At 41.4% G+C, this 19,546-nt stretch overlaps 2 protein-coding genes across 4 annotated transcripts; both read right to left on the bottom strand.

Moving 5' to 3' along the window:
* Positions 1-1,541: 1,541 nt before the first annotated feature.
* LOC116888153 (immunoglobulin superfamily member 1-like) lies at positions 1,542-3,510 on the bottom strand. The gene is made up of 3 exons (XM_032889480.1): positions 3,423-3,510; positions 2,078-2,362; positions 1,542-1,843 (listed from the first exon to the last, which is right to left on the bottom strand). The coding sequence occupies exons 1-3, from the start codon at positions 3,508-3,510 to the stop codon at positions 1,542-1,544; spliced, it is 675 nt and encodes a 224-aa protein (XP_032745371.1).
* Positions 3,219-8,251, bottom strand: LOC116888870 (immunoglobulin superfamily member 1-like). 3 transcript variants are annotated; one of them, XM_032890132.1, is made up of 6 exons: positions 8,221-8,251; positions 8,031-8,092; positions 5,564-5,701; positions 5,389-5,415; positions 4,760-5,044; positions 3,219-4,453 (listed from the first exon to the last, which is right to left on the bottom strand). In XM_032890132.1, the coding sequence occupies exons 3-6, from the start codon at positions 5,601-5,603 to the stop codon at positions 4,104-4,106; spliced, it is 702 nt and encodes a 233-aa protein (XP_032746023.1). In that variant the 5' UTR covers positions 5,604-5,701; positions 8,031-8,092; positions 8,221-8,251; the 3' UTR covers positions 3,219-4,103. The 3 variants fall into 3 exon arrangements, with proteins under 3 accessions (XP_032746023.1, XP_032746022.1, XP_032746024.1); XM_032890131.1 differs by lacking the exon at positions 8,221-8,251 and having other exon boundaries at positions 8,031-8,127; XM_032890133.1 differs by lacking the exon at positions 8,221-8,251 and having other exon boundaries at positions 4,760-5,041; positions 8,031-8,109.
* Between the last annotated feature and the right edge of the window lie 11,295 nt (positions 8,252-19,546).

Raw genomic sequence — 19,546 nt, 5'->3', positions numbered from 1 at the left:
GCCAGAAGATAAAACAGCACGGCTTCTTATAAGCATGTTCACACCATATCAATAGGGAAGATATCTGTAATGTCTTGTGGACAAAGCTGTTTAAGAGGAAATGAGGGCACTGTAGGAGGTGTAGTGGTTAGGGAACATGCTTCTGATTATTCTTCTAGCCCCAGAAACCTATACATGACTCCACTTGGGTAATGACCCTTCTGTGAGGTGAAAGAGAAACAGATGGAATGAGCATGCCTTGACCTGTAAGTCTAGATGCTGAGGAGGAACCTAAGAATGTGTCCTTATGCTTACTATAACTGGGGACTGACCCATTCTGCAATACAGTCAGCTAGCCTGAAGCAACAACAGCTGAGCAAAAGACAATTACCTGAGTCTCAGTCTGTAACACTTCCAATTGCATCCACAGCACTAGCAACAGCAAGGAAAGAAACTGCACCGTTAAGGACACCCTGACAGCTTCATTCAGAATGGAATTCCAGGGGAGGAAGCCTGTGACTAGAGGAGATCAGAAGCAGAAACCTTGATGGGATGAGGTCAGACAGATAATGTCATGGTGGGGGAGGGGAGCCGGTCACAGAGCAAGCATCTGTTCCTGGAGAATAGGAAGGAGTCTTCAAAATATTCTGGCCACTCCTTTGAGTTATTGTAGCAGACCCAAGGAAAGCATGCCTAGGTTCATAGGTCCTGATTTCCAACCCCTTACTCCCTTTCCCATATATTTCTGGTCATTGTTTTGGAATCCCAGGATATCGAGTATACTCGTATGGGAAGTTATCTTCTCACCTGCTGGCCCCACCAACTTGAGAGGCTCACTGCGATGTGACCAGATGTTAGCGTGTGACTCAATACGGTAGCTGCAACTGTAGGTACCCGTGCCTTGCCCTTCAATGTTAGTGATGATGAAGTCTCCATCTACTGAGAATTTTTGGAATGTTGTTGTTTCTTCCCATTCCAAAGAAAATTCAAGAACTGGATGAGATACTCGGCACTGAAGGGTGATGGTCTTTCCTACTTTGAACACGGAACTGGGCCAAGCTGAAAGGGAGGGTTTGGGGGGCTTATCTGAAACCAATCCAGAGACCACAGTTAGCAATGACACTGAGTCAGCACCCTCTGCCAGGCCAAATGGTTCACAGCTCCCCATTTGGGATTCTCTCTTTTCACTTACATTTGGTCAGTGACTTCAGACTTTGTGTGTTTAGAGTTCTTTTCCCCTCTCCATGGTTCTCTAAAGACTACTGCCTCTTAATTTCAATCTGGAAGAGCTCATACCTGTTAACACTCCCTGGCTTGAAGGAAATTAATTTTAATTTTTTCATGACTCACAGTGGGGCTGTGTCATGCTGAGAGATAAGACTTAAGGTCAATCTCACGAGAGAAGGTTCCTGAAGGAAATAAAGTCCTACGCCATATTCCTAGTGTTTTCTCATTAGCTTGTACGTCTAGGAAAGCGCAGGAGCCACTAAAACCTCCCTCGTTAGAGCACTCTAATAACGATAAAAGCAAATATGTAACAGTAAAATTAAAGCCAGTTAGGATCACTTGCCTACAACCATCAGCTCCACAGTGTTGTATGTTGCCATCTTAATGGAAGTCTTCCAGGTAAGATAATAGTGGCAGCTATAGACGCCAGCATCCCTGTAGGTCACGTTCTTTAGGAAGAATGAATTGTTGCCAGTGTTGCTGGTGGCATCCAGAAACTGAAGGGGCTTTTCTTCTCCCTTCTTATGGAGTGCAAGACCCACTCCATCCATCAATCCTCCACATCTCAGGCTCACGTTTTGACCCATTTGGATCACAGGGCTGGGCTGAACAAGTAGCCAGGTCTTGGGAAAAGTGTCTAGGATGAAACCCAAAATACAAATAGCCAATGGTAAAACTCTCTACTGCTTCTAATACTTAGGGCTAGCTCCTTCCTCTGTCTTCTAGTTTGAACTTTGCAAATCCCCCAGTGTGGTCCACAAATTCTGTTCCTGATCACCACCACTATCCCTGGCTGAGTGATTGAGTGAAGGATGGGGGAGGGAGTCAGAAGCAGCTTTATAACCTATTCCATAGCATACCCATGTCTTACCAGTCACCCAGATTTTCAGGATATCACTAAGCAGCGAGCCCCTGTATGACCCATCATAGTAAAAACAGAGGTAGTGCCCTGTATCCTGTGTCTTCAGAGCCTGGAAGTAGAAATATGCCTCATTTTTTATTGGCTTCTTGTAGTAATACGGTTTCTTCAAGTCTTCCAACCTCATTAAAGCAAACGTCATTCCATAAATTGGCCCTTGGCACCTGAGACTCAGGCTTTCTCCTGGTGCCAGGATGGGCCCAGGATGGGCTGTCAGAGTTGGTTTGGGGTAGAGACCTAGAAAGGGAAGAGACCCTTAAGATACAGTTTGGCTAGTGTTTTTCCTATCTGTGTTTATTCTCCTAGTTTCTTTGGACAAAAACAGTGATTGGGATGTAGGCTTCCTTCCTTCTCTTGCCTTAGATTTATGCCTCTTCATGTATAGAATCAGGGGTAAGTTCTCTTATAGCCCTTCCCTCCATCCTACTCTACTAACTCCACTGTGAGCTCATCCAGGTATAGGTGCTTGCCTCAGGGGACTGTCTACATCCACGATTCCCTGTATCTTCAGGTCTCTAAAATGACAAATATAGTTCCTCCCACAGCTAGGAAATATACACCTCTAAAAATGACTTTGATTCCATCTTGTAGAGCATAACTTTCACTGAAATATTGATAAGAGCATATGAACACATTAGTCTTGCTTTAGGAGCCTACTTCCAACATTTGCAGCATGAAGTTGGAGGAGGTCAATAGGGAGTAAGCCAATGTAATGGGGTCCACCCTTATTTCTATGGATTGTTTTTCTAATATGGCTGTACTATTAAACTTTAGCTTCACATGACTCCATTTTATCCCCACTCAAATCCCAGCTATACAGCTCATCTATTATGGAAGGCTCAGCTCTGTCCTATACTCATGGGAGCTTTTTGGATGTGCCACGAAACATGGCAGTCTAGTTCTGTTGAGTGTCAATAATATAAAATTCCTACCATCCTAAAATTAACAGAGAAGTGGAAACCCTGGTTAACGTTAATTGCTGAAATGTGTGTTAGTGGGGAACTATGGTGAAAGGGTGTGTGTACCACAAGCATCCATATACACAGGGTAAACCGTCCTCTGTATTTTGATCCTCAAGAAAAAGCTATACTAATAAAATTATTAACTACCATTTATTGAGAACTTATGTGCCAGGCACTATACATGTTATTTAGGCAAATCCTCACAACAACCCTGTGAGGTAGGCATTACTCTCATAGCAATTTTTCAAATCATGAAATTGAAGCACAGAGTGACATTGTACAAAAGATTGGACAGGTACTGTTATCCTGTGTTAGAATGGGGAAAACAAAAGTACAGAGAAGTGACATGACTTGCTCAACATCACACAGGGAAGCAGTGTCACGGGTGGAACTAGAAATCAGGGGTACTTTCTGTAGCATCATCACGATTTCCCTAGATCTATTTTGCTTGCAGTAGAAACTACATAAATGTAGACAACTTTGTTTGGAATCATCCAGGGCATGGGATGGAGGAGTTGAAGCTGGAGTGTGTTTTTCTAGCAGTTGGGCCTTTGGGGGAGTTGTCTTCTGTGTTTAGAGCTTGGTGCTGCCTTTACTGGCTCTAGTGATATGGGGTGAAGGAATCTGTTGCCTTTTTTCTTATTTCTTTTGATTGTTTTACATCAATGGGCACAGTGATGCAGTCTGTTTCCCATTCTTAAATAAACCATTGAAAATACACTTAACCTTTTAATAAGTCAATTTTAAGACTGTACTGGCAATGCCTGGCACATATTAGGTGCTCAATAAATATGGGATGAATGAATGAATGGTGATCAACAAGTACAGGACAGTAAAACCATGACAAGATGAAGTTGCTGAGCAGCTGGGGAGGCTCACTAACAAGCAAAAGGATTATCTGCTTTAAAGCATGTAAGATTCTAATTTGTAGCTCAGGAAAATGTCAAAAAACTCTACCTCATTGACTTTGCAGGGCCTAGAAACTGGCTAAGGCAAGTAATATGACAAACTTTTGCTCAACCAGCCATGATCCCTGGGATAACAATTGTCAGATGCCAGCAGCCATGGGCACACCCACCTGCTACCACCAACTTTAGGGGGTTGCTGGGCTCTGACCACAGAGTGGGGAGCATCTGGATATGGGTGCGGCAGATGTAAATGCCTTCATTCTCAGGTGCCAAGTTGTCAATGGAGAAGATGGCCATTGTCCCAGTTGGGACTTGGTAATCTACGGGCTCTGTGTATCCCTCTTTAAACAGCATAAATACCAAATCCTGAAGCCATCCATGGCAGAGAATATTAACATGGCATCCAGGAAAAGGGGGGGTCTCTGCCTGGATCCAGAAGATAGGTTTAGGGAGTTGGCCTGGAAAATAAAACAGAATGAACTGATATGAGTTAGAGAATGGGAGGTGCTGCTTAGATAGCAGGAGAGGTGAGATAGGCTTAAATGAGCCTTCCCTGAACAACTTTTCCTTGCCCCACCCTTCCAGAGCTGCGTCCTCTACGTGCATTGTCTGTTAAGGAGTAGGCGCTTATGTGTTATCTGTGACGCACATGCATGCATACATTTGAGGTAAATGAATCACTTCAACAAAACCTTCCCTGGGATGGTGATTTTAAGTGCTAAGAGTAGGAGAATATTCTTGAGTATTTAGTCTTGCTGTCTCACCTGGTGCTTCTAGCTCTAGAATTTTACTGGGTTTCGACCAGCCTTTCTCATTCCAGTAGCAGCATCGATAAAGACCTGTATTGGACTCAGTAAGGGCACCTATGAAGAATGAAACTTGGAAGGTCTTGTAAGGAGGATGAATCCAGGTCATCTGTGTGTTATCCTTCAGCAGCAGGAACTTGCTGGATACCCGAGAGGGGCTTTTGCACCAAAGTGTGATGTTCTCCCAAGGGGCCTGGGGGTAGTTGGACTCTATCCATAGCTCTGGTTGAGATTCCACTGCTGCTTTTCCCCAAAATCAGAAAGATATTAGCACTCAACCCTTTCCACCCCACAACACACCTTAAAATTAACTCTAACCCGCCCAGAGGCTGACTTCTGCCTTCTTGTGGAAGTGGGAGTGTCTGTTCCTGGATGGGTTTGGGAGAGGAGTACCAGGGGCATTTGTCCCAGGTATCCAACTGAGCAGGGGTATAGGCTTCCTTCTAAAGCGGGAGAACGCTCTGCATATTTCTCAGGAAATCAAGTCGTAATGGAAGATGATTTGATTCCCAAGTAGCTTTTCTTGGGTAGCTCAAAGCTATACAGACAGGCCAGTACCTTAGAATCCCAGACTGGAAGACACTTACCCATTGAAGTCATACCCCGATTGAGCCCTGAAAAGAGAATGGTAAGGGAAAGTCTACTTTTCAACATTGTCCCCCTCCAACCTCAACAAACTCCCCAGGTCCCCCAGGAGCCTGCTCACAAGAGCCTCTCTAAGAGGATCATTGTTGTTGCTTCTCATCCCTTCCCTGTACTTACAAATGCAAAGGAGCAAAAGAGTGAAGGTCCGAAGCATCATGGCTGTCACTCTAGCCTGTCCCGGCCTATGGGCCCTCTGGTGCAGGATGTGTATTTCAAGTCTTGAAGGCTTTGCTTCTTCTTAAAAGGTAGTAGAATCTAAAAGAAGACATTTTCTTGCCCAGGGTCTAGTTCTGCTCTTTCAAGTTGCGGTGTGATCTCTGCATTACTCATGACAACCTTACATTCCACTAGCTTGTTAATAAGGCCACTTGTCTGTCACTTTTCTTCCCTTCCCAGGCTCTCTACTCAAGATCTTTCCCTGGGATCCAAGACATTATTTTTGTTGAAATGTTTATTTGTCCCTGAGATTTCAAAGGCACAGAAGGCGACCTTAAACGAGCCTAAAGAAATCCTACTGAGTGGGGGAAGTGGACGCACCTTTTGAGATTTTTAATTAGATATGTGCACTAGTCACACACAGCATGTGCACGCATGCACTCACACATGCATCTGAGGCACCCAACAGCTTAATAAAAAGACATTATTACCACATTACCACTGCTGCCATTTTGTTGCTGGGGCAAATGGCGTTTAGGGAGGATACAAAATTTGCTGAAAGTGAAAATACTAAATAAAAATTAAAGTTTCTTTTTCTGTCCAAGGCTGACACTCAAATGGCCAGAGCCAGTATCTCTCCTGATCCCTTCCTCATTCCCTGTCACACCTCCTACTTCATCATAAAGACTTTCCCTTGTACGGAGTGCTTACAATGCACCCTTATCCCTTACCTCCAAAGCTTAATACCCTATCTGGAGTATGTGTTAGTTAATCCAGCTGCTTCCACATAGTTAATGAAAGTATGAATTAGATCCCTCTTAGAACTTGCCCTTAGCTTCTAAGCAGCTTTGTTCACTACCACTGGAGAAAATGGAACTGTTTGAATTTGAAGGAACAGAGAAGAGATATTTGATTTCAGAGAGGTTTTTCCATTTTTTCCAGAAGCAATTCCCAACCATATGTATTCCATATACATGAGGTGGATCGTCTTTCTTCTCTCCCCTCTCCACCTAGGGAAGGTGTATCCTCACAGCACAAACTTGGGAGAATTCTCCTCCCCGAGACCTCTACTCATAGTACAAAATCCCGTCTGCCTTCAGCTATTTGATCTTACCTCAGTAGGGTGAGGTAGATGCAGCTCCCACAAGAGGAAAAGAGAATGACTTTTTCTAAACTTATCGCAGACCAGCAGCCTCTAACATGGTCTAACCCTAACAGGCTAACAGTGAGCCCAAAATGGAGAAGTGGAAGATTCCTTTGCTTTTCAAACGCCTGGGGGTAGAACAACAGGTTGACACTCTGAAGATTCAAGAAGAGCTGGGGCCCTGATTTTCATGTTTTTTGTGTTGAAGGGTGCTTAATTTATAGTCTCTGAACTTTTCTTTATCTGTTAATGTGTATCTGGTGTTATTATTTTCGATCATGGAAAATGAGTGTATAGTGCCCGGCATGCTGTGTACGTTTCTTGTAAACAGGTGTATTTTGTCTCATTTTTCAGAAAGGGTTATAATTTGGCATAAGACCATAATGAAACTCTTCCCATCCCAATCCCTAGAACCCCTTGTCCCCAATTTTCTCAATGCCAGGTCAAAGCTTGGACACCACCCTGTTGCTCTGTTTCCCCTTGGGGCACGGGGCCAGGATCTATTGGGGGAAGCTAGATTCTTTGCCAAGGAAAGAGTTCAACCTGGGATTGTACCCAGGGAATGCCCTCTGAGGATCCAGTCTGATCCAGCCTGATCCAGCCTTACCACATGGACATCTGGGTCTTGTTTCTTGGTAACTGGAGTGGGGTCAGAAAAGCTGAATTTCTCAGCATGGCTGACCACTCCTCAATTATTAAAACAAAACAAAACAAAACAGAATTGTACCATATCATTTCAGCCAAGATGATGAATTTTATGCTCAGGGAACTTGGGAAACAACCTTTGAGGTTCAAATCTGGCCACGCCCATTTTGCCCTTTCACCCCACCCCCAACTTAGGCAGTTGAGGCTATTTTTTTTAACGGTCCCCTTGTACTCTACCCCAAGCACTTTCCCCACTATTAGGCAGCGCCGCAGTGCTTTCGAGAGTGATATGTACAAAATATCTAAAGGCCAGCCCTTTTCGTAGCTTCTTTGGGCTCCAGCAATCAAACTGTAAGGGCTCCAATGGTGCTGGGTACAAGTTTGCTTAGGGTTTGGAGGAAGACTGAGAGAAAGGAAAGGAGATATCCACATTGCCCAGAGGTTCTCATTGAGGCGGGGCTCGGATCGGGGGAAAGAAGGAGAGAGGCAGGGATGAAGGAGGTGGGGGGAAAGACTGGGGAGCAGTTGATTTACGGCGATTAATCACAGCAGGGGGGTCTTTCGGGGTTTTGTTTAGGATTTTGTAGCCAGTAATTAATCTTCAGCCACTGGACTATGCGCTCATTTGTAGGTACTTACGGTAGAAGAAGGCCCGCTCTGAGGTTGGAGATTCTCCAGAGAGCTCCTCCAGATGCAGCAAACTGCCCGGCATGGGAAGAGCTGTCTAAGGACAGCCTCTCTGGCCCCGAGCCCCGCCTCCCTCTCTCCCCCACCCGCCTCCCGTCCCGCCCCAGCCTCCTCCCCTCCCTTGCTGGGCTCCGGAACCCACCTACACCAACTCTGCCTAGCACCTGCAGTCCTCGGTCGACTAGGATTGGAACGCCCCTCCCAGTTCCCCGCCTCTCTCCCTACTCCCTGCAGAGGTTGCCCGAGCTGGAGTCAGGCCCCTGCCCCCTGCCTGTCGCTCAGAGCTTCAGTCGGTCACTGTATCCTGGAAGGGAAAGGGCCAGCTCCTAAGACAGCTGAAGCTGTATGTAGATCCACCTCTTTAGCTCCCCAATGCCTTTAAAGCGATCTCGGGTCTTCTTCTGCTCATTAAATGCCCCCATGCATTCATCAGTGTTTCAACACAATAGTTGAAATGCCTACTGTGTGCACTTTGGCACTGGGCATTTCTAACCTTCAGAGTAACCCTGTAAGATAACAGTTCATTCTCTCGATTTTACTGTTGAGGAAACCAACACTTGGCAGACAGTCAGGAACTTGGACAGTCTTTAAAGTCTAGTTTGGGATAAAAGACCCGGTTTTAAAGACATGGACTTTTAGATTTCAGTTTATGTTCTACGTTTAAGAGCTGTGTGACCCCTACCTAGCAAGTCAGTAAAATTCTGAGGCCCGCTTTTAAATAAGATCGCAGAGCCTACTTTGCAGAGCTTTAGCGTCTAAGAGTAAATCTCCAAGTGTCCCAGGCCTGACACACTCTAAGTTCTCAACAAAAGCTATCTGTAGCTACTGCTGCTTCCACGTACTGTTGTTAATCTGTAAATCCCTCCTTAACTGCCTTAGGGAAGTATGTTTTTGACGACAGAGAGCAATGTTTTGAAAATTTTGCTGACTACAAAATATTTCTCAAGTTTTATTTTGCTCATTGTGTGAGCAGCAGAGCTCGAGAGGAGCCAGGGCGTGGCATGTGTCACAGCACATGTGTGGAGGCATGTGTCACAGCACGTGTGTGGAGGTGGGAGGCATTCAGGGGTCAGTTAGCAACCTCCCAAGTGTTGAAGCAGGGCCTCTCTTGTTGCCATCAGCTTATTCTAGGCCAGCTGATCTTCAACCTTCTGGATGATTCTCCTAGCTCTGTCCCCCATCACACTGTAGAAGTAATAGGATTACAAATGTACACCACCCATACAGTTTTTAACCTGGCTTCTGGGGACTGAACTCAACTAAAGAGATTTATGCAAAAAAAGAACTCCCCTGCCCCCACAGAGTCAGCCCTCTGGTTTCATGAAGATTTTTTTTTTGAAATGATACTTTTGGGGTGAGACACCAACTATAGTGCACATATAATATGTGATGAAATAAAGTATGACATCCACTGGGCTCATGGAACAATTTATAAGAAATAGCTCAAGTTTCCTTTACGTGTGCTTTACCTTCATAAGATATCTTGAATTATCTAATGAAAACCAATTTCTTCACAAAAGAAACTATGGGAAACCAGACACTATGCTTTTAATGAAGCATTGTAATATCATAGCTTAATGTAGCCCGTGATAACAGTTGCAAAATTCTGACATTCTTAGATCTTACTCAGCATTTCAAGCTGCAAATTATTGTGGAATAATTAGCCATATAAACATGCATTTCTAGGCAAATTATTTAACCTCTCGGCATCATTTTTCTTGTTTGAAAGGTGGAAATAATAAATGAACTTGCACAAAGTTTTATGTAGGAAGGAATAGAAATTGCCCCTGTCAACCACTACCGAGGGACTGGGACATAACAAGGAGCCTTTAATTCTACAAATGCTTGCTAAGTAGTAGCTCTTTGTGGCAGACATTATTCTGGAGTCGGAAGATACAGGGAGATCTTCAAGCTCTTCAAGAGTCTGTAGTCTAAGCATAACTCATGATAGGGTATGAATAGGAAATGACAGAGGAGTGTTGAGAATCAGAGACCATGGCAGTGCTGCTGTGAGAATCCAAGCAGGTTGCTGTTAGTCTGTGTCTCAACTAGGGACGAAGTTGCGACTGGTTGCAGAAAAGACAGAGCAAGAGTTTTGAACATGTTGAAGAGACAAAATTAGATAAGTAAGGTGTTTGGAGCATGGTAATGAACATCACAATCTGTGAAACTGGAAGTGCTGTAGCAATATTTTTTGGAGACAATGATGATTGGCTGATTTGGAACCCACTGTGTAGACTATTTTGGCTTGGAATTCATAGTGATCTGCACCCCTCTGTTTTCAAATGCAGGAATTAAAAGCCTTGGCCAACCCACCTACTTCTACCATACAGTTTCTTCAAATGCTATGATAGTACCAGACACTGTAGTCACCTTTTAACTTATTTAACCCTCATAGTTACATAAGGAAGTATCCATCATTACTGACCCCATTTTACAGACTAGAAAACTGAAAACACAGGTATTAAGTGAACTGCCTAAAGTTCAGTAACTAAGCTAGAATCAAAGCTAGGCAGGCAGATGGTATACAGCGTCCCATATTCTCAAAGGTCTTATAGTTCCATCATTTTATGTCACCTTTGCATTGGATAATTAGAATGACAAAAAGAAACTAAACTGGAACTTTAAAAAAATACACAGATGGGAAAGTTTTGAATAACTTATAAAGTCACTAATCAGATGCACTGTTAATAATGTGGGAAGAAAGTAATTTGTTGTTCCCTAGCTCTCTGCAAGCTTCTGAGTAGAAGCTTGTAGTCTTGGACCTGAATCTAGAGCCCAGTATTGCCCCATCTGGCTGTGGAAGCCTGAGAAGGTCCTAGAACTGCATAGATGAAAATACCACTCAATCTAGCCTTTTTGCATTGGGACACTACGAAGTCTTGAAAACGCTTATTATTCAGGCTTCATAGAAGCCCCTCATTCAGACTATGGCTGCAATTGAGATGCCAGAAACTCCGTCTCTAGGCTACCTAGTAGGTTTTGAGCCCTGTAGCCTGCAGAAAGAGAAGCATTCTCTAGCAGTCTCCCCCTTCCCCCTTGAAGAAACCTCGTGGCCAAGCATTACAAAGCTATCAGGAGGAGCCAACAGGGTCTAAGGGGTGGGAGGGTAGAGCTCCAATGAGATGGAGTTATCTGAATATTGATTCTGCTAGTCCCCTTCCATCAGGATCTGTGGCTGTGAAACACACACACACACACACACACACACACACACACACACACACACACACACACACACTTTTTCCTTTCCCTCTCTCACACCCTCTGTCTCTTTTTCCTCCAAGAAGCTCAGAGGTTTTTCTCTTGATTTATTACTCTGTTACTCTGAGATTTAGCAATTGTTAAATAACTCTTTGTTCCTTATTTTGAGAACAACTAATCTTGTGGCTAATGCCTAGGCACTTTTTTTTTTCTTTTTGTATTATATAGATCTGGTAGGCTGGCATGAGAGCTCCTACTGTCTTCTCAAAAGTAGTGAAAATCAAAAGTATTTTTGACCCATACTCCTCAATTCCAGACCTTGAGTAATGGGTCTAGAGAAGAGGTCTGTATGCATCTTGGTGCTCTTGTGCATCTGGTAATAGTGGGAGTAGGGAGTACCTCTGACACTTGGCCTGCTTTGGGGACCCTTTTCCATCTGCTGGATCATGTTTTTGAGCCTTGATATGTGGGTTTGTTCCTTGTCTTATGGCCAATTGTTATGCTATGTTGGATTGATATTCCTTTTCTGAGGGGAAATGAGGAAGATCTGGGGTAGAGAGGAGGTAGGGCGCAGACTGGGTGGAGGTGAGGTAAAAACTGTGGTCAGAATGTAATGTAGGTAACTATTTTTAAAAGAAAATATCACTTGGTTATTACACAGCATTTGTATTTTTGCATCATTTTGAATTATAATAAATTTATTTGAAAAATTTCTTCAGAGTCCTCTCTTAGGGATTCCTAGAGATTCTAAGTTATCTTCAAAACACAAGACTGCACTGAACACATTTTAAATATATTAAAGTAAGGGGTATAATGTGCAGAGGTTGATTTGAGAGTTCCTGAGCTACAAAGGTCGTCAGGCTAGGACAAAGAACAGAGACTATTTCCTACAGCAGTACTGAGGGGTGGACAAGACACTCTAGATGAGCTTTAAGGAGCAAAAACATAGTCATGAAGAATCATAGGCTGACTTGGCAGGGATTACACATAATCAAGTTTTTGATAAGCTGATGGTGTCTTTTTTGTTGCTGTTTGTTTCATTTGAACAAATGGTCTTTCATGCCCTGTCCCAAATAGGAGAGACACACAGGACAAAGTATCACTTCCTGGGGATACACTTAGGCTTGCCAACGCACAGGAACACCGAATGTATACATCTTATCTTCACACTGTACTGAGTTGCCCGGTAGCAATAACTTTAAGTGTGTCATGGTCAGATGATTTTAAGCACAGAAATTGCAACTCTTGCAAATCAGAGACCCCATCCTGTCCCATCCCATTACACCCTGTGAACACTTTCTAAATATTTATTACAAAATCAGCCTCTTCCAGGTATAATTTTAGGATAGGAAATTTCACTTTCAAACAAGAAAACTTCCCCACCTCCACCTCCACCCCACCCCCAATACTGGTAGTTTTTTTTACAAACTTCCAGGAGTTAGGAACATTGTGTTTTCCTCTTCGCGTTGTGCTTCATTGTGATGGTAAGCCACCCAAGAAACGTGTAAGGATCAATGCTATTTCACTCACATTTTAAGGATGAAGATATATTTAGCCATCCTGCTCTGGACCCCTCAGATAGAACTGCCATCATTTTCTGCTATGGAGAGAAAGTGTAATGTAGATGAGGCCATCCCATCCGGTGGGGATTTTGGAAGAGCAAGGATGCCTAAGCAGGAAGAGTACTCTCCATTAGTTAAGACCAGATACTGAGTTAGGCTTTGTAGGTGTGGAGGGAGAGCTGCATAGGGGTGTTGGGGGTAAACTAACAGAATTCATATTTCAGCATATTCACTGTGTCCAATTATTAAAAGTCAGTAGAGGAAGATGTAACTGAGGGTGTTTCCAGGACTGTGCAGGAAACCTTCTAGAATAAATAAAATAAAAGCAATGGCCCCAAACTAAAATTTATTTAACCCAAAACATCATTGCAAGCCATATAGTATTAGATAGAAACTTGCGTGATCGGATATCTGGGTAGTGCATGCTAATACCAAGTAAGTGCATTAAGGTATGAGTGCCTGGGTGACACTGACTGAGGAGTTAATGGTACATAGAAACAAATGATATTTGATTATACCCCAGTCTCCCAAGGTCACCAGGTTCTGCTTGATCCAGCTACCACTCCTTGAAAATGTAAACTTCTGGCATTATCCAATGCCTTTATATGCAGTTGAGGAACAATGAGCATCTGAGTGCATCAGTGCTGGAACATATAGATGCAAAGACAGACATAAAATACAGGAGAGTTCTAAGAGTGGGGCTGGAAGTGTTTTCATAGCCATCTTTCCTCAATTGGATGAAGTTAGATTTAGAGGACAAAGAGGCCACCCCACTGTGAACAGTCAGACAAAATGGATTCTAGAAGTTTATGTCTGACACAGGCAGGCAGGATGCTTGGAAGTGCTGTTGCCAGGGAAGCCCTTTGCTACTCCAGAGTCAGCCTTACCTCCAGTGTATCAAGATTACAGGAATTGGGGGGGGGGTGGGGGGGGGAGGTGGGGTGAAAGAGGAGAAGGAGATGCCACTGAGAAATGGGCAACTGTGTTTCTCTATTTGCTTGTAATCACTTGTCCAGAGGGAAGTGTAGAAGTTGGTAATTAGGTTCTTTTATCCTACTTATTCTATGATTAGCCAATTATATAACTGAAGTTAAACGGAGAGGTCTAAATTGTAAGAGCAACAGAAATTAACAATCTAAATACACCTTTGAGACAAGGCTTACCTTTTACATTCTGTTTGTGAAAATATCCCTTTACAGGCAACCATTCAATGTTCAGTTCTTGTTTGCTTCTCAAAAATACAACCAATTTCTCTCTTCTTCCTTTCCCTCCTCCTCCCCTTCTCTTTCCTCCTTCTTTTTTCATCCTTTCTTCCCTCCCAGGCCTTACTATGTTCCTCAACCTGGTCTTGAACTCAAGATCTTTCTCAAGTGCTACTATTACATGTGTGTGTCACTGTGTGTGAGGCTCAAAAGTGAAGAACTTTTCTAAAATGTTCATGTTACCTTGACAGAATGTAAGAAAATATTTTTTGTAAAATGAATCTGTGAATTTCATTTAAACCCATGATAAAATTGTTCATTTTTGATCTATAATGTCTTATGTCACCCACTCTGGATTATATTACTATATTATAACTCATCCTTTTCATTTTCATTTTCTATCCCTTCATTTTTAATTTTTCCTGTCCCTATGCAGTATATGTTATACACAATTATGCATATCTATACACATATGTAAGGTAGGTGCATATGCAAAATAATAGCCAATCAGTGCAATCATACATTTTACTTTATATGTCCCAATCACCCTAAATAAGATGAAGTAAGATGTAAATTACCATAGCAACAATATCTAAAATTCTATTAAGACATGGTGCTTTCTAGGTGAATTTAGTTTCTGATGAACCTTATCCTTGGGTATGAGCTGCCTTCAGAAAAGCCAGTGGCTTGGGATTTTTACTGGAAAATGCCTTCAAGTCATCTTGACTGTCTCAGACATTTCTTGCATCTTCAAATTGAACACTTGGCTAGATGGTTCACTTGGGGTTTCACACCTAAGTTGGATAATTTTCTTTTGTTTCAAGTTTAATAATTGAGCAGTCAAATGCCTTAGACTTTTCGTTTCAAATGTATAAGTAATGATTGTGTTCAGTTTGGGAATGTTTTAATATTAATTCCCTTAATATTCCCAGTTTAAACTGATCTTCAATTAGTCCTCTTTCTACCGGTTGTCTCATCTGTGCTACTTTGAGGCAATTTTCCTCTCTTGGGTAACTTTGATGATGTTCCCATTCATCGGTGTCTTGCTGTCTTATTTGATGGACTTTCCTGTTAGCTTTTGAGAATATCCACTGGCCCGCTGCATCCTGTTGGGGTGAGAAGTATCAGTTTTCTAAATGCTGACTCTTCAATTAAATTGTGTTTGATGCTTCTCTGTGAAAGCCATGGCTCTAGAACCCGCTGAGGTCCAATGTCCTATCTCAGCATAAAAGTGCTTCCACTCCCTTTTATATTTAGTTTGCTTGCACCCCTCCCCCATTGTAGCTTAGGCTTTTATTAAGTGGAAGTTTAGCAATTTGTGCCTTCAGAACACACTAGGAGCTCAAGAGTTGAGGGTTTTCAATTGAAATGCAAGACCCATTTTAAGCTACCACCCTAGGAAATCTTGTAGAAAATTAAGACATAATCAACATCTATGATCCTTCAAATAGCATCAGGGGTCAGAACTTCAGAACCCTCTATGGAAGATTAAAAAATACATAAATATTCAAGTAAAAAGTATTAGCACACTCACAAAATATAAATGCACTAAAATACCTGAAAGCACAAATACAGTAAGATAGAAAATAATATAGGCACACAGATTAATAGACATAGAAACAAATATGCTCATGCAATGAGTCTTATATATTCATAATATTCAGCTTTTGCCAGACTAAAAGACACAGAATATTTCAATGAAACAACTAGGAGCATCAGAATTATAGTGAGCAGAGCTCATCCAAATGTTCCAGCATTTGTTGAAAGGGATTTTGACTTTGTGTCAGAGGATTTGAATTTCAACCCTGGCAGAACTGCTTACTAACTATGCAGTCGTGTGACATTTGGCAAGCTACTGAAAGTTATTTGAGTCTCCATCTCCTCATCAGTAAAATGAGTATTCAATAACTATGAGCTAAGTCCGAATATATAACTCTGTTTGCTACGACCTAATCATGCCTTATCTACCTCTTCATAGTGGAATTTTTTGGTGAAGGGTATAGTCAGAATAGTGATGAGGAGGGCAAAACTTGAATGGATCTTCAATGGACACCCACAGGAGTATGATCTTTATGAGAAAAAAAATCATACTATTCAGCTTGATCATGCCCATAAATTTTAGAAAGATGAGGAAATAAATGCAATGTTCAAAATTATATACCAGGGCTGGGGTGTTGCTCAGTGGAACAATGTGTAGTCAGTAGGTATGAGGTCCTCATACAGTCATCCAGGACAGCAGAAGAAAAGTCACAAAGCATGTACACAGAGATACTGCAAAGGATAATAGAATGTAGAGCATGGTAAGCTTTGACAGGTTCAGACAGGACAGACTGAGAGCAGAAAGGAGAAAGTATTTAATTCTGATTGGCTGCATTTAAGACACTTCATTAAAATCTCCCAGACTCAAGCATTCCTATCACTGGCCATGAGGACGGCATCTATAAGTTCCCTATTCTAAAACATCTCCCTTATGCACTTCATGTCTCCCTGACAATCACCATGTAATTTACATCATTGGTGCAATAGTGGCATGTGTTATGAAAGAGTGGTTGAAACAGAGACTGGGGATACAGGGTTAAGCCATTAAGGAGGCAACATTTTTAGTAAAATTTTAAGATTCAAAATTGAATAGCCAGGTCATAATCTAGACCATGAGCAGGTTTCTTTTCATGACAAAATGTCTTCTAGCTCCTAATACTGGTGCCGGCATTAGTTATGCTATCCTTGTCACAGATCCTTAGGGACAGGGCCCAGAGGCCACTTTCTAAGCTGACAGTCCACCTGTCCCACTAATTCAAGCCTCTCATAGTTCAGGTTTCTGTTTCAAAGGCAAACAAAAACTGGAGATGGAGCATGAATGAAAATGCTCATCTTTTGCAGAGGTCTGGTAATTCAAAAGTCAGGGTCTAATGTGGCAATGTATCCAAAGTTTCGATAACTTTTCATGGTGTTTAGGAGCACACTTTAGAGGAGCAAACAGTGTGTAGGGAGAAGGAAAACAAATTTAATTCCTGTAAATGCAAATGTAAAAGGTGATTTCATCAAATTCTCATATGAATTCTCAGAAATACTCAGAATTGTTATGGAAAATTTGTCTGGGCACCTACCTGATGGAGTAATAAAAATTAGAACAAGTGTTGGGTACCTCTATTCAAAACAATTAAAATAGTTTTCAGAGCTTGGAGCGGTTTGTTGCTTGTAGATATTGGGAGCAAACAGAACTTATTTATTTATTTTTCGTTAGATATATCCTCTAGTGTTTTAATATATATATATAAAACATACCTCCGTTCCATTAATAAAAAATTAGAACTAACTTACTGTAACTGATGCCAATTTGGTGAGTTTATAACTGATTTAAAAATGACCAAGAATTGTTTAAAAGGTATGTATGACTCTGAATAGACTTCAGGGAGGCTCTATATATTCCTTTCTTGAATTCTTTCTTACAAATCCAGACAAGAAAGAAAACATGTAAGGGGGAAACATGGACTTCCAACGACATGTTTTAAGAATAGTAGAGAAAATTTTTATTCAAGGCATTAAACTGTCTTTTGATTTTTGCTATGTGACCTTTATCTACAGAAAATTTCCTTGTTACTTTTAAACACGTTCCCCAAAACTTACGTGACACAAGCAAGTGGGGAGAAGTTGTAGTGGCAAAGACGAATGTACACTGTGATTGTCTTTAGGCATGTTAAAAAATACATATTAACTAATGGAAAATAGTAATGGGGCACTAATAAAGTATCCAAATGACTTGGTCATTATTAATAACCCTGATTTCAACAAGGAGCACTTGCTGTGGAAGTTCTGTAACTATCCTGGGCACAGCATGACAATATTTTAAAAATATGTACACCATGAAAGAATCCCACTTGAAATAGCTGGAAGATGGCGCCAAAAAAGTTACCAAGTGAAACTTAGCACAGGCTCCAAATGAAGTGGGTATTTATTCTGATGAATTGTAAGTCAACTAAAATAGAGTTTAAATTTTATTGTTTTGAAAAATATGATATTCTTAATAATATGTGCTTTATTGGATTTAAATTGTTTGACTGCTGCTCATTCATTTAATCAAACTTTTATTGAGCCACCAGCCAAACAAGAAAACCTTCAGATGTTTAATGGAATGCAATCAAGAGCTAACACAAGAAAGGGAGCTTAAATAGTATAAATCCCACCCTAAGAAACATATTGATAAAAACAAAAGATTAATAAATGGCACTGCACATTGGAACTGAGTCAAAAGCATTTAAACAAATAAAACATAAAGTACAGTGTACTAATATTTGATAAGAAAAGTAAAGTAAACCGGCCATGGGAGTTTAGTAAACAACGTCTTCCCAGATGAGGGGAATCATAGAAAGTTTTATATTACTTATGACCCAGAGATCAAGTATATTTCATTATATGGCAGCTGTAAATACAACCAAAAGGAGGAGATCCATTTATGTGTTTTCTTCCCTAATACACAAATAGTGCTAAGGTAGTTTTACTAAAAGCTAACATTTTCCAGACCCTTATTGTTAAGCATTTTACAAACATTTTCAGTTCACTCTTCATAATATTATGTGGTAAAGCAGTTTGAAAACTGACTGTTTGAATGGAAATGGCCCCATAGGCTCATATGTTTAAATACCTCTAGTCCCCAGTTGGTGAACTGCTTGAGAATGATGAGCAGCTATGACCTTGTTGAGGAGGTATGTCATTGGGGGGTGCCTTCTGAGTTTTTAAAACATTCTCAGTGAGCACCCTGCTTAACCCACATCTGAGATATGAGCCTCAGCCCGCCCAGCCAGCAACGCCCTCTATGATAGTCATGGAAGCAAATTTCTGGAGCTGCCCTTTAAGTTACCTAGGTATGGTATCACATCACACAGCAGTGGAAAAGTAAAAAGACCATTGATCAAAGTTAGTATCCGCTTGTTCTTTTCCTGGTACATGAGAGTAAAGATAATGTTCAGAAGGTAAGCAAATTCAAGCCCAAGACCAATTGAACACAGCCAGAGAAAGGGGTGTCACTCTGGGCCTCCTAATTCCAAGCCTCTCCACAGTTTCGTTATCTGTTGCTTTAAGTCAATAAATGAATAAATATGAAATGAGGAACAGATGAGTTAGACACCACTACATCAGAAATTTGGGAGGGTGAAAAGAGCAAGACGAAAAAGTGCAAGATGAGGGACCTAAAACTGTCACTGTATTTTAAGTCCAAACCCAAGAAATGTATTTTAAAAAATTGAATGATTACATAATTGATGTTAAAAAAATCATTTTATGGGCCCTAAGTTGAAAAATGTTGTAATATCTTAAGAGGTGGTAATATCGCTGGAAAGGTGTCCCTAGAAATAAACTTCAAAAAATCCCACAGAATGGTCATGTTTCTTTTTATAGATGGTACTAATAGTGATACCGTCTCTCTTATTCCTGAACTCTGAGAAAATATTTAGTTTAACAAAGCACTGTTAAAAAAAAGATGGTCATATTTAAATATATGAAC

Source organism: Rattus rattus, chromosome X (genome assembly GCF_011064425.1).
Source record: "Rattus rattus isolate New Zealand chromosome X, Rrattus_CSIRO_v1, whole genome shotgun sequence".
Lineage (NCBI taxonomy): Eukaryota > Metazoa > Chordata > Mammalia > Rodentia > Muridae > Rattus > Rattus rattus.
Note: the sequence above shows the minus strand (reverse complement) of the source record. Positions and strands in the feature narration are given on the sequence as shown.

What these genes read in the sequence shown, in the direction of transcription:
- LOC116888153 (XM_032889480.1), bottom strand. Translation starts at nt 3,510, where the DNA reads ATGATGCTACAGAAAGTACCCCTGATTTCTAGTTCCACCCGTGACACT. An exon ending in GCAAGTCATGTCACTTCTCT is followed by an intron (nt 2,363 to 3,422) that starts GTACTTTTGTTT and finishes TTCCCTTTCTAG; the next exon opens with GTCTCTACCCCAAACCAACT. An exon ending in CCTGAAAATCTGGGTGACTG is followed by an intron (nt 1,844 to 2,077) that starts GTAAGACATGGG and finishes GTTTCATCCTAG; the next exon opens with ACACTTTTCCCAAGACCTGG.
- LOC116888870 (XM_032890132.1), bottom strand. Translation starts at nt 5,603, where the DNA reads ATGATGCTTCGGACCTTCACTCTTTTGCTCCTTTGCATTT. An exon ending in TCTTTTGCTCCTTTGCATTT is followed by an intron (nt 5,416 to 5,563) that starts GTAAGTACAGGG and finishes TTCTCTTTTCAG; the next exon opens with GGCTCAATCGGGGTATGACT. An exon ending in TCTAGAGCTAGAAGCACCAG is followed by an intron (nt 4,454 to 4,759) that starts GTGAGACAGCAA and finishes TTTATTTTCCAG; the next exon opens with GCCAACTCCCTAAACCTATC.